Source organism: Salvia miltiorrhiza, chromosome 4 (genome assembly GCF_028751815.1).
Source record: "Salvia miltiorrhiza cultivar Shanhuang (shh) chromosome 4, IMPLAD_Smil_shh, whole genome shotgun sequence".
Classification (NCBI taxonomy): Eukaryota; Viridiplantae; Streptophyta; class Magnoliopsida; order Lamiales; family Lamiaceae; genus Salvia; species Salvia miltiorrhiza.
In genome coordinates, this window is record NC_080390.1 from 54,680,983 (window position 1) to 54,692,330 (window position 11,348).

The 11,348-nt window shown below is 36.4% G+C and overlaps 2 protein-coding genes across 6 annotated transcripts; both read right to left on the reverse strand.

Moving 5' to 3' along the window:
- Positions 1 to 539: 539 nt before the first annotated feature.
- Positions 540 to 2,090, reverse strand: LOC131020706 (uncharacterized). The gene is made up of 4 exons (XM_057949697.1): positions 1,590 to 2,090; positions 1,291 to 1,512; positions 1,164 to 1,215; positions 540 to 872 (listed from the first exon to the last, which is right to left on the reverse strand). The coding sequence occupies exons 1-4, from the start codon at positions 2,050 to 2,052 to the stop codon at positions 782 to 784; spliced, it is 828 nt and encodes a 275-aa protein (XP_057805680.1). The 5' UTR covers positions 2,053 to 2,090; the 3' UTR covers positions 540 to 781.
- A 1,557-nt stretch (positions 2,091 to 3,647) lies between these two features.
- LOC131020692 (protein REVEILLE 6-like) lies at positions 3,648 to 7,221 on the reverse strand. 5 transcript variants are annotated; one of them, XM_057949680.1, is made up of 9 exons: positions 6,687 to 7,156; positions 6,312 to 6,369; positions 6,080 to 6,146; positions 5,595 to 5,718; positions 5,325 to 5,495; positions 5,119 to 5,244; positions 4,559 to 4,668; positions 4,394 to 4,453; positions 3,648 to 4,116 (listed from the first exon to the last, which is right to left on the reverse strand). In XM_057949680.1, the coding sequence occupies exons 1-9, from the start codon at positions 6,844 to 6,846 to the stop codon at positions 4,045 to 4,047; spliced, it is 948 nt and encodes a 315-aa protein (XP_057805663.1). In that variant the 5' UTR covers positions 6,847 to 7,156; the 3' UTR covers positions 3,648 to 4,044. The 5 variants fall into 5 exon arrangements, 4 of the variants coding, with proteins under 4 accessions (XP_057805663.1, XP_057805660.1, XP_057805661.1 ...); XM_057949677.1 differs by lacking the exon at positions 6,080 to 6,146 and having other exon boundaries at positions 6,687 to 7,221; XM_057949678.1 differs by lacking the exon at positions 6,080 to 6,146 and having other exon boundaries at positions 3,648 to 4,089; positions 4,391 to 4,453; positions 6,687 to 7,158.
- Positions 7,222 to 11,348: the final 4,127 nt, after the last annotated feature.

The window sequence follows — 11,348 nt, forward strand, 5'->3', positions numbered from 1 at the left end:
CATTCTCTATTTCAAGAGCTTGGTTCTTCTAATCATCAATCAATCATCTCCACGCATCTCATTAACTTTTCGATATACTTAAATTTTCATTGAGTTATAAATTTAGGTTCGTTCTCTATTTCAAGAGCTTGGTTCTTCTAATCATCAATCAATTATCTCGACATATCTCATTAACTTTTCGATATATTAAAAAGACACCATTAGGTGTGTGATTGGTTCAGTGATAGAAAGATCAAAGTTCTCGAGTTTAATGCGATCTTAATTTAATTATTAATTTATATATATAAAAAAGACTCAATTAATGTGTGGGTGTATTAGTTTAATAGTAATGTAATTAATGTCTGAAGCCAACAATCTCTTAATTGAGTCTTAAGTTAACACGATTTTTAAATTTAATTGTCAATAAAAAAAATATACAATGAGAAGCTCATTAACATAGATAAAATTATATTGAGTTCATAACTGAATTAAAGTTCAGTTTATGAAGTTTGGAAGTTGACTACAGATATATAGTGGTATCAAATCTAATTAGAATTCACCAATTTTCAATTATGATTTATCAAAATTAAAATATAATTAAAGTGGATACACCAAAGTGTGCCTCCAAACAAAGATAACTTCAAACTAATCAAGAGTAGAAGCATCATCTCTTTTCACCAACTCATATTATAACACTAAGCAACTAATCATGTAAACAGCTATTACTTGCACACAAAAAGAGGCTAATTTTGATTTCATTTGATCTCATCTTGATCTAAACTATGCTTGACTTGAAAGTTCATCATGTTTTTGGGTTTGATTTGTTGTAGATGCTAGGCTTTAAAAGCTGCTTCAGAAGAGTCATTTTGGGCACATTCCAGTGTTCAATATGCCTGAAACATAAACACGGGTAATTACGAATCCGTGAATTCTATGTGAAATATGAATGAATTAGCTGTGAAAATGGAGTATATGAATTCAAAAATTAAATTTTTCGCTATGGATTCAAACAAAAGATCGTGAATTTATCAAATAAAGTGATGAATCCGCCGTAGATCTTCTTCATGATCTAAGGGTTGATCGTGGTTTTCAGTTTATATTTTAAAATTATTTTTCCCATTATAGTATGATAATGGTAAATATGGATACCAAATTAAAAGAGTTGAGAAATACAAAATGCATACCTGCATACTTTTCCAGAATTTTCATCAAAGAAATACTCTGTAAAACCAGTAGCTGCAAAATCCCACAACAATCATCACTCTCAACAAATGCACACATTAATTGGCATATATAAATAGATACACATACCTGATAGAATCGGTTTCCATGGAAACGACATCACGCAGCTGAAACGCCAGTGCCCGATCCCTTTATCCTCAAAATCCTCCCATTTCATCAGCTTCATATTCGATCTCTCGATTAAGTAACCAAAATTAGTACAATTTCTTTTAAACCGACTCAGCCCTCTGAATGAACCCGCTGGATCCGCGAATTCGCACTCGTCTTCATAAGCATCCGCCGTCAAATTTCCTGCAGCAATCGCGGAATCAGCATACTTAAACTCAATCAATGCGGTGCGTGAGTGCGTGCTCAACTATAAAATTTACCTGTCACAAAATAGGATCGATCGAAATCCTGTTTGATCCTCTCCACAACAGCGGCTCGATCGATCTTCCCCAATCCGTCAGCACAAAGCTCCACGTCAGCTCCTGAATCCGCACTTTCCGGCGGAGAGCGGAGGAGAGAGGCTGCTATCCCCAGGAATTCCGATCCGTACCAGGCGATTTTCAGCAGCACGTTTTCAGGTTCGGCTTTCTCTGTATTAATTGATGTATCGTTGGTTGGATTCTTCGCGCAGAATCGAAATTCGCGGAGCTTTCGGCGGTAGTTTGGACGGAAAATCGGGCGGCGGCGGGGCCAGCGGAGAGACGGCGGAGCGATGATAGTTGAAGCTAGAGAGTTCGCCATGGAAATGGGGAAAAGGAAATAGTCGAATTTGGAGTTATCTCCCGCGGTCTGTTTTTTTTTTTCCATTTTGAAATATCCTCTGCCACAACGAATGGTGGCCATGAAATTATATTTACACTCTCGACCATTAATGGAGTTTGTACATGTGTTTAGTTATTCAAACTTAAATCTTATATTAATAATAAATAAAATTATATACATACAAATATAGTAATTTAAAAAATAAAATTAACAATAATTAATATATTTATATAAAAATGAATCATACTTACAAACTACTCCCTCCGTCTAATTACAAATGTCTCACTTTCCATAATGAGATGCCACATTACAAATATCTCATTCTTTTTTGGCAACATATTCTCTTTATAATTATACCTAATACTCTTATTTAAATAATTTCTATCAACTCACTTTATTTATTAATTAATCTTTTTTTAACAACATATCATCTCTCTATACCTAATATTTAAATAATTTCCATCAACTCACTTTATCTATTACTTACATATTTCTTAATTTTTGTGTCCAAAAGTAATGAGACGGAGAGAATATATTTTTAATATAATCCCTTCATCCGCAAAGAGTATGTGGTGAAGTGGAGGGTAAGAATTTTAATAAAAAAGTTGAAAGATGTAATTTTAATGTTAAAGGGTAATATTAAGCCCACCAAATTGTAAAAGTATGGCGTGGAAGATGACGAACTGGTGGAAGTGGCTGAAACGGAGGAAACATGACCCCTTGCTCTCCCTTTGCCGTGTTTTCTTTGATAAGTTTGGATCGGAGGATTTTGAGCTTTTTAGCGTGGGATTGTGGTGGAGCTGGAAGTGGCTTTGTGATAGAAAGCATGATAATCCTTGCCATGGGGTTTTCGAGATCTTGGGCAGCTGCGAGCTTTTCCTATCAAATTTCCGGGAAGCGCGTGCTGACACCGCTGCCCAGCAGCAACTCCTGCCGCGGGTTGGAGATCACCGGTGGATTCCACCTCGACGCGGCGTTTTGAGGATGGACGTGGATGTTTCTATTCACGATGATGGAAATTTGGTTGGTGTTGGGTTTATTGTGCGTGACCATGCTGGAGCGGTGCACGCGGCCGCAGCGAGAAGAATTGGTAGAACTGAGACTACCCTTATGGGAGAATTGCATGCACTCTTGCTGGGGATTGGTTTTTGCTTGGAAAATGACCTTGGGCCTTTGATGGTCTACACTGAATCTCTTCTGGCAGTGCACGTCCTTAGTGACAAACCATCTGGAATGGATTCCCTCTGTGATGATCTCTTTCAAGCTTTCATGCAAGCTAGGGAGAAGATTGTTCTTCACTTTTGTCATGTTCGTAGGAAAGCCAATTTGGCGGCCCACTGTCTCGCGAACTTCGCCGTTTGGTCGAATGATGTTGTAATCTGGAAGTCGGATTTCCCGTCCTGGCTTACAGATATTGCGAATAGGGACGTAATATAATGTTTCCTTTTCCCCTCAAAAAAAAAAAAAAAAAAAAGTAAAAAGTGATACTTTAATATGTTTTTAATGAGACGGAGGTAATATATTTTAATATATATAGATAATAATTTTAATAACAAAAAATGAGTACTTTTTTTATCGTATATGGCACAATCACAAGAATAAATACTGCATGTCTACCTTAAAAGATTGCAATATAAAGGGGGAAAATCTTGTGTGAATTTAAACATTGAAGATACTCCAACTCAAAACATTTTTCCATGGAAATTATCTTGAAATCGAGTTCATACTATTATATAAACATTTATATTGAACGATCTTTTCGATTAAAAACAAGAAGAAGCCAAGACTGTACATAATTTGAATTTAGCAAACCTACTCCTAACATTTGAAAACACCACTCAATCAGCATTCTCTGCGTCAAGCTAACAAACTTCTGCCGTGCTATCCAGACATACGATACAAGGCAGCGTTTCAAAACCACCACCAAATGCCAGTTATGTACATACAATCACACCGTCATCCATGGCTGCAACCGCCACAGAGCAACGAGCAGAAACATCTCCACCAGACGACCCCATTTGGAAGATAAGCAAGCTCTTGAGGTTCAGATTCAGATGATGCTTTTCGACAACTCTATGCAGATCGGATCTCACTCCCAGCCCGGACATTTTCAGTTGCCACTTTGTACGAAGAGAGCAACTTTCTCTGTCAACAATCAAGGTGATTCAATGATTAAGGGCACAATAGACTAAAACTACTACTCGAAAGGTGATACCGCATATCACACTCAAGACTTTAAGCTAGCAGATCCCTGTTGGGGTTATCAAGACGTATGATGTTGTACTTGTACGCATATCAGGCGTGAGGGAAAAGTTCGATCCACTTAAAATAAGTCCAAAAAAAAAAAGTTCTGGACTTTTTCATAAGTACTAGTATGTGAAAGCTGAAGAATAGGGAAAAAAAATTGACAATAAACACTCACATGATCCTCAAATTCAGGGGTCACCAAATTGACGCAGAGGTTCTTCATCAACATGAGCACCTGCAAGACTAACAGTTGTTAAATTCTATATCTAAGTGGATCAGAGTGAGAATGCAAGTCGATAATGGCAAGGCTTCTAACAAACAAGTATCAAGTACAACCCACCGTCTCAACATTTATAGGCTCCATTTTCCTTAGTTTTTTCAAGTGATCAGTTGCAGTTGGATCAAAGACGCTACCAATGAAACCATAGACTTGAGCAAAATCTGGCATAACTGCAGAATTAAAAAGCCAGTGATAAGTTTTAGTTATGCCATCAAGATAAACCATAGATAACTCGTTGGTTGAAAATTGCAATATGTATACATCTTAATAAATAATGACGTTCATGTGCCCGCTAAAAAAAATAACACTCATGTAATCTGATATCAATCCTTCCAATATGGAACACACGACAAATAAGACACACATAGCTTTAAACATGGACTATTCAAACCTGAACACAACGGTTTTTTCTGCATTTTTAACCAGTAAGTTGATTTCACTGACAACAGATGCAAATAACAGACAGTGAGGAACAGAACTCGTGTTCTGCTGCATCCGTCTCGCCCTCACTTCATGCTGCATAACTAAATCTGAGCACGATGTTTTTATTTTCCACATTTTTCTCAGGTATGATGATCAAACAAACTAACAAATGAAATTGAGAACAGTAGGGAAAAGACCTCTTGCTGTGTTGCATTGCCCCGCTTTAACTTCATGATCCATCTCATTAGATTTCCATCCACATGGAGTGCTATCATTGCTGCTGCTGCTATAATTATGGGCAACACTAGCTAATCCAACATCATCTAAAACATCAAGACACGCAATTCATCAGTGACATCTTAAAACAAATGGCAGATCAGGATGCTCGCTAATAGAAAATTACCTTTTGCAACATTTGACAAACATCCTGCTGGCACAACATTGTAACTCCAAGAAGACAAAGGTGAACCGTTGATGGGATTTCTGGGAATTGAAAAGGGATCGCGCCTTACAGCGTATCCAGCCTCCACTTTAGCAACTGAAGATTGCACAGGACCTCCGGTTCGAGGTACAACTACACAGGACCAAAAGAAAAACAATCAAACGTCACGGGACGTACTCAAAAAAGAAAAGGAGAGAATAAAATTCACAGGAAAAATCAAAGACATCCAACCATTTTTCGCGGCCTTCTGCGGATAAGGATGAGCTGCTTTTCTCTTTGGACGTGGGGGAGGTACATGCTCGCTTGTACCGTTCTTCTGGACTTTCAGAAAATACTTCTGGGCATGGCTGCGTATCTGCAAGATGACCTCTGGTTAGTCTCAGGAAAACAAAGTAGCAGGTACAACCTCTTTCTTTAAAAGAGTCTCCTATGCATAACCTTGGAGCATAAATCATCTACAGTAACTAAAAATAGTCGATTATCCGGGGAAACAAAATTCAAAACTTGACGAAACTATAAAAGTTGGCAGATATGAAGACCAACCTTGCCAACTAAGAAGAACAATAAAAACAAGGGAAGAAAACAATTCAACCACCATACAATAGAAACAGAAAAATAATAGTCTTACAAAAAAGAATCCAAGCAGGAGAAATAGAAACTACGGGGCTAAATTAAATCATTCATCTCTATATAAAATGAAGGGATGAACCACATGCCTCATCCAGGAACTTGCTCAAATTGACCATATCTACCATGACACAAAATATTCCACACATCCTGACTCTGTTAAAATAGAGATATTATAACTAGGTCAGAATGATTATTCATCACCTACACAATGAATATCAAGAGGATAACTAGTTCAATACTTCAAGCATTCAAAATTTAAACTATAGAGTTACTACTTTGCATCACATCATCTAACTGTAAAAGTTAAGTAAATTCAACCTGGATAACTGTCTTTGACCCAATAAATGCTTCAATCTTTTTCCAGTCACGATCAAATCTAGAATCAGAAGAAAGTAAATCAGAAAACAATAGCACCAAGTCATCAACGATAGAGAAAAATCAAATATCAAAAACTTATTTCCCAATTTAGTCTTCAGTCTAACTTCAAATAAAGTAAAAAATTTAAGAAAACAGAGCAGAAACCCCAATAATTGCAACATTCAAAACTTAACAAGCTTACAAACTTAAAACAGTATTTCCTTCCTATCTCTCATTACATTCACTGCAGCAGGAGAACAATTAATTTTCACCATTTCTGGATGCTGGCCAAAATACTATCACTAATCCAAGAAAAAAACTAAATTATACACTTACAGCTGAAGCGCTTCGAGAAATTTATCATGCTCCTGCTCACTCCAGCTCTCTCTGGACTTCGTGATCGTGTACGGCTTTCGGATCTTCTTATTCGGATCATCCACACCCGAGGCCGTATTCGCATCCGTGGCCATCGGAAGCAGATTACCGTCACCTCCATCCGCCTCCGGCATTTTCAAGGGATCACCGCCCACGTAGAAACCGTGAAAATGCGAAAATTCCTGATCCGGCGGTGGACTCCGGTATACCGACACCATGTATGATCAAACACTTTCGAACTCAGCCCCAGACGCGGAAACCAAAATTGAAACAGCAAAGGAGAAGCAGATATGAAGAGCGCGTGTGGAGCGTAGAAGGAGAAATCGAAGCTCTGGTTTCGGAAAATCGGATTGAATTTGAGTTGGTGGAAATGAAAATTTGGGGGTTGAGTTTTTTGTATGGTTTTTGGTGAGAGAGAGGGGAGAGATGGAAAGCGACGGGTTTATGGAAAATAACCGACTTTGTGTGGGGGAGAAGAGGGAAGAGATCTGTCCCGCACACGTGTCGAGAGATGGATGATGGGTTGTTATATTTAGGCAGGGTGAGGTGTCAGTCTGTGTTTGGATGCTTTCTGCTTTTACCGACTTCATATTGTGTTTGAAAATAAATATAGTTTGTCTTATATATATATTCGATATACTCCATCCGTCCCACTGTATATGAGACCTTTTTTTTTATGCGGAAATTAAGAAAAATGTATTTTGTTTGTAGATGAAAACATGAAAATGTGTTTAAAGGGTAAAATCTTTACCAAAAAATGAAAGAGTCTCACTTACAGTGGAACGTCTTAAATAGAAAGAGTCTCAGATACAGTATGACGGAGGGAGTAGTTTATTTTTGCCATTTTAACGTGTACATAAAAAAATATTCTCTTCGTCCACAATAATTTTTTTTAAGAAGAAGTGATATGGATTTTAAAACGGGATTATTGAGTATATTGAGAATAATAAAAATATATTGTAATTAGTATTGTGTTGTTTTAATTTATATTGTGAATGGTGAAAAGGAGAAAAATAGGAGTAAATAGGAGTATTATTAGTGATGAGGTATAGTTCAAAAATAAAGGATATTTTTTTTTTGTGGACGCCCCAAAAATGAAATTTATGAAATTTTATTGTGGACGGAGGAGTTATCTTTTTATTTATTTATTTATTTATAGTACTACCCTACAACATATTAGTACTTTTTATATATCAATTTATTTTCCTATTTTGACATATTGTGGGCCACTTTATCTATTTATTTACAATTAATTATCATTATTAAAATTACATGAGACATAGGGCATTTTTGCCTATTAACATTTTTCTCTATTCACAATACATTAGTTACTTTTATTAAAATTTGTGTCGTCCCTTCTAGAATAATTTTTCAAGGACGAAGGGAGCATAATTTATGTGAGCACCGTTTTCTTTAATATTTTATAAATTGTTATTGAAATTATTGATTTTATAAATTACATAAAAATAAAAATTCAATTTGTTTATTTTCTCTTCAACTTCAAATAATTAATAAGATGAATAAATCAAACTTTGAGTTTTTTATGTAATTTAAAAATAATCATGTTTCTAAATGAGATGTGCAAGAAAACGAAGAAGCGGGACTTGCTGGTAAAAGCTTCCTCTTCAATTAAACTGTTGGAGATTCGAGTCTATTCGATTTGAAGAATTATATATAATTAATTTTATGTTATTATGTTTAATTGGATGAGTATGACCCGATATTTAATCTCTAGATATTACGAGATGATATTACATGTGATTAATCTAGTTTATGATTCACAATTCTATCAAATCACCCATGATTCAAACTATTAAAATAAATATTAAATTAATTTTTATTAAATCATAAAAAATAAATATGAAATTTATATAAAATATAAATAAATATTGAGTGAGTTGATAGTGAATTCATAACGATGTCAATAAAAATTTAAATTTGATTAAATATTATTGAGAATGAAAAAAAAAAAATTGACGTTTATAGAATAATACCATAAAAATCTTAAAAAATTTAAAATGAAAAGGCATCGCCGAAGATGGAACTAGGACAACGTGAGGCTGCAGACATGCCCACTATAGGCATTGATTGTACATGTAATTTCTATACCCATGTTTTTTTTTGTTTATTACACTTACCTTAAATCCATAACTAGACCAAGCATGTGAGTGGAGTACTAAAAGAATGTTACATCAACCTATAAACTAACATATGATAAATTACGGGGTTAATTTGGTATAAATTCACCAACTTTCACCGATTTTAAATTTAGACACGAGCTTTGAAATTTGTCTGATAATACTCAACCTTTGCACCCATTCTAATTTTTGGCTCGACGAAATTTTCCGGCCAAATACGTGTCATTACTTATCCGACGTGTGCACAAATTATCTGACGTGTATAATCTAAAGAATGACATGGCATTTGTGATTTAAAAACGACAGCGTTTTAATTAGGTTTGAAAAATTGACACCGGCTTGAGAGCATCAACAAATTAACATGCAACAAGCTTGAAGATCCGTTGAAGAAGTTGAAGGGATTTGATTTGATTATATGCCCATATTCTGGTGCAGAATCAGATAGTGATAGCTTGGGCGGTTTAGATTTTTCAATGTTTGTAGAATTTGTAGATGTGTTTTAAATAGAAGATGAAATTGGCCAAAAAAACGACGTCGTATTTCATATTGTAAAACGGCATAGTATCACTCACCGAAAAAAAAAAAAAAATGCCACACAAGATTTTTGGTTGCCACGTCACAAGAATTTTTAAGTTGCCTGAAAATCGGGTCAAAAATTAAAATGGGTGCAAAGATTGAGTATTGTCAGGCAGATTTCAAAGTTCGTGTCTAAATTCAAAATCGGCGAAAGTTGGTAAATTTGTACCAAATTAACCCTAAATTATACTTCCTTTGTTCACAAAAGTACGATAGCTTCATCATTTTTAGCATTCATAAAAAATATAATCCCTTCGTTCCATTTTAAATGACTAAATTTCTATTTTGGATTATCCTACTTCAAATTATCCAACCAAAATTTAAAAATAAAGTTAGGCATTTAACACCATTTTTTGGGTTGTTTCACCACTATTTTACACTTTTATCACATATTTCTTAATCTTCGTGCCCATTTTTTTTGGGTCATTTGAAGCGGGACGGAGGGAGTAATATTTTTTTAAGATATGATCCCACATTTTTCTCTTTATTTTTTTATCATTACAAATATTATTTATTTACAAAAAAATCACATTTAATTCAATCTGAACTACTCAATTCATACAATAATGAGATTAAACACCCACTATAGATCGATTTTCATTTCTTATGAGTAAATATGTAATAGTGAAGTAAAATTAAAAAAAAATATTTTCAAGTCGGTCTGTTTTTGTCAGCTAAAATAAAGGGTGCAGTCGCAAATTAAATCAGCTTACAATTTCATATAGGAATAGAGTTTTTTCCTAAAACGCGGCTCTTCTTATAAACTAAAAATGCTGTGCATAAATGCAGGTCAAGATGTTGCCTTCTTTAATTTAAAAATGTTTATAGGATTCATATTTTAATCTCATACATGTGAAATGTGTCAATTTATGTTGGGTTTTTTTTTTTTTTTTTGAAAATTATAAGAAGGTGTCTAATATACTACTCCCTCCGTCCCAGCCCAATAGGCTCAGTTTCCTTTCTGGGACGTCCCACTCCAATAGGCCCAGTCTAAAAATGGAAATAATTAGGGGCTTTAATAAAAATCAATACTACTTAATTAAAGGGGATATACCCCTTAATTTCACTTCAGATTTTTCCCCCCTCTCTCCGGGAACCTTCCCCTTCCCCCTTCCCCCTTGCCCTTTCCGTCAACTTCCCCACCGCCGCCGTTCTCCGTCACCGCCGCCCCCTCCCCCTTCTCTCTCTCTCAACCGCTGACTCTCCAGAGCTCCTCCGCTTCGCCGTCGTCTTCCTCCAGCGGCTCCTCCTCCGCGGCATCTTCTTCGTCCTCCTCCTCGGCCAGCAGCAGCGCCGACGAAGATGAAGAAAACGACGCCAATCGCGGCGAAGTGAGGTCCGGCCACACAGATCCGCCGCCGCCTCAAGCCGCCTCCTCTCCACCCTTTTCTTCTACCTCTGCCGCCGTCTCTAGCGGCGAGCGCCTCCACCGCGTGTACCGCCTTCACCGCCTCTACCCTCCACCATCTCCACCGCGTCTTCGGTCTCCACCGCCTCCATCAGCCTCGTACACCGGGATCCCCAGATCTGGTGAGGGAGACGATGATTTCTCAGAGTGGGTTGCAGATCTGGGTTCTTGATTTGTTGCTATAAATGAGTTCTTAGAAATTTTCATGAAATGGGTAATTATCAATTGATTTTCGTTGATTTTTGTGAAATGAGTTATTGTTTCTTGATTAGTTGGAGCAATTTTCTGTTCGTCACATTTTTGGAATTTTCTCTCATAATTTGCTGAATTGTTCCCTGCTCAATTTGATCTTCCGTTTTGCCCTAACGCCGGAGAAGCACCTTCTGGCTTTGATCGGAGATGGTTTCACCTGAGAACACGAATTGGCTCTACGATTATGGCTTCGAGGATATCACTGTTCCAGATGCCAATTTCGCAGCTCCCAATTTCTGCATTTAAATG

What these genes read in the sequence shown, in the direction of transcription:
- LOC131020692 (XM_057949676.1), bottom strand. Translation starts at nt 6,943, where the DNA reads ATGGTGTCGGTATACCGGAGTCCACCGCCGGATCAGGAATTTTCGCAT. An exon ending in TTTCTCGAAGCGCTTCAGCT is followed by an intron (nt 6,370 to 6,686) that starts GTAAGTGTATAA and finishes TTCTGATTCTAG; the next exon opens with ATTTGATCGTGACTGGAAAA. An exon ending in GCAATGCAACACAGCAAGAG is followed by an intron (nt 4,669 to 5,118) that starts GTCTTTTCCCTA and finishes TTAATTCTGCAG; the next exon opens with TTATGCCAGATTTTGCTCAA.
- LOC131020706 (XM_057949697.1), bottom strand. Translation starts at nt 2,052, where the DNA reads ATGGCCACCATTCGTTGTGGCAGAGGATATTTCAAAATGGAAAAAAAA. An exon ending in TCGATCCTATTTTGTGACAG is followed by an intron (nt 1,513 to 1,589) that starts GTAAATTTTATA and finishes CGATTGCTGCAG; the next exon opens with GAAATTTGACGGCGGATGCT. An exon ending in AATTCTGGAAAAGTATGCAG is followed by an intron (nt 873 to 1,163) that starts GTATGCATTTTG and finishes TTTATGTTTCAG; the next exon opens with GCATATTGAACACTGGAATG.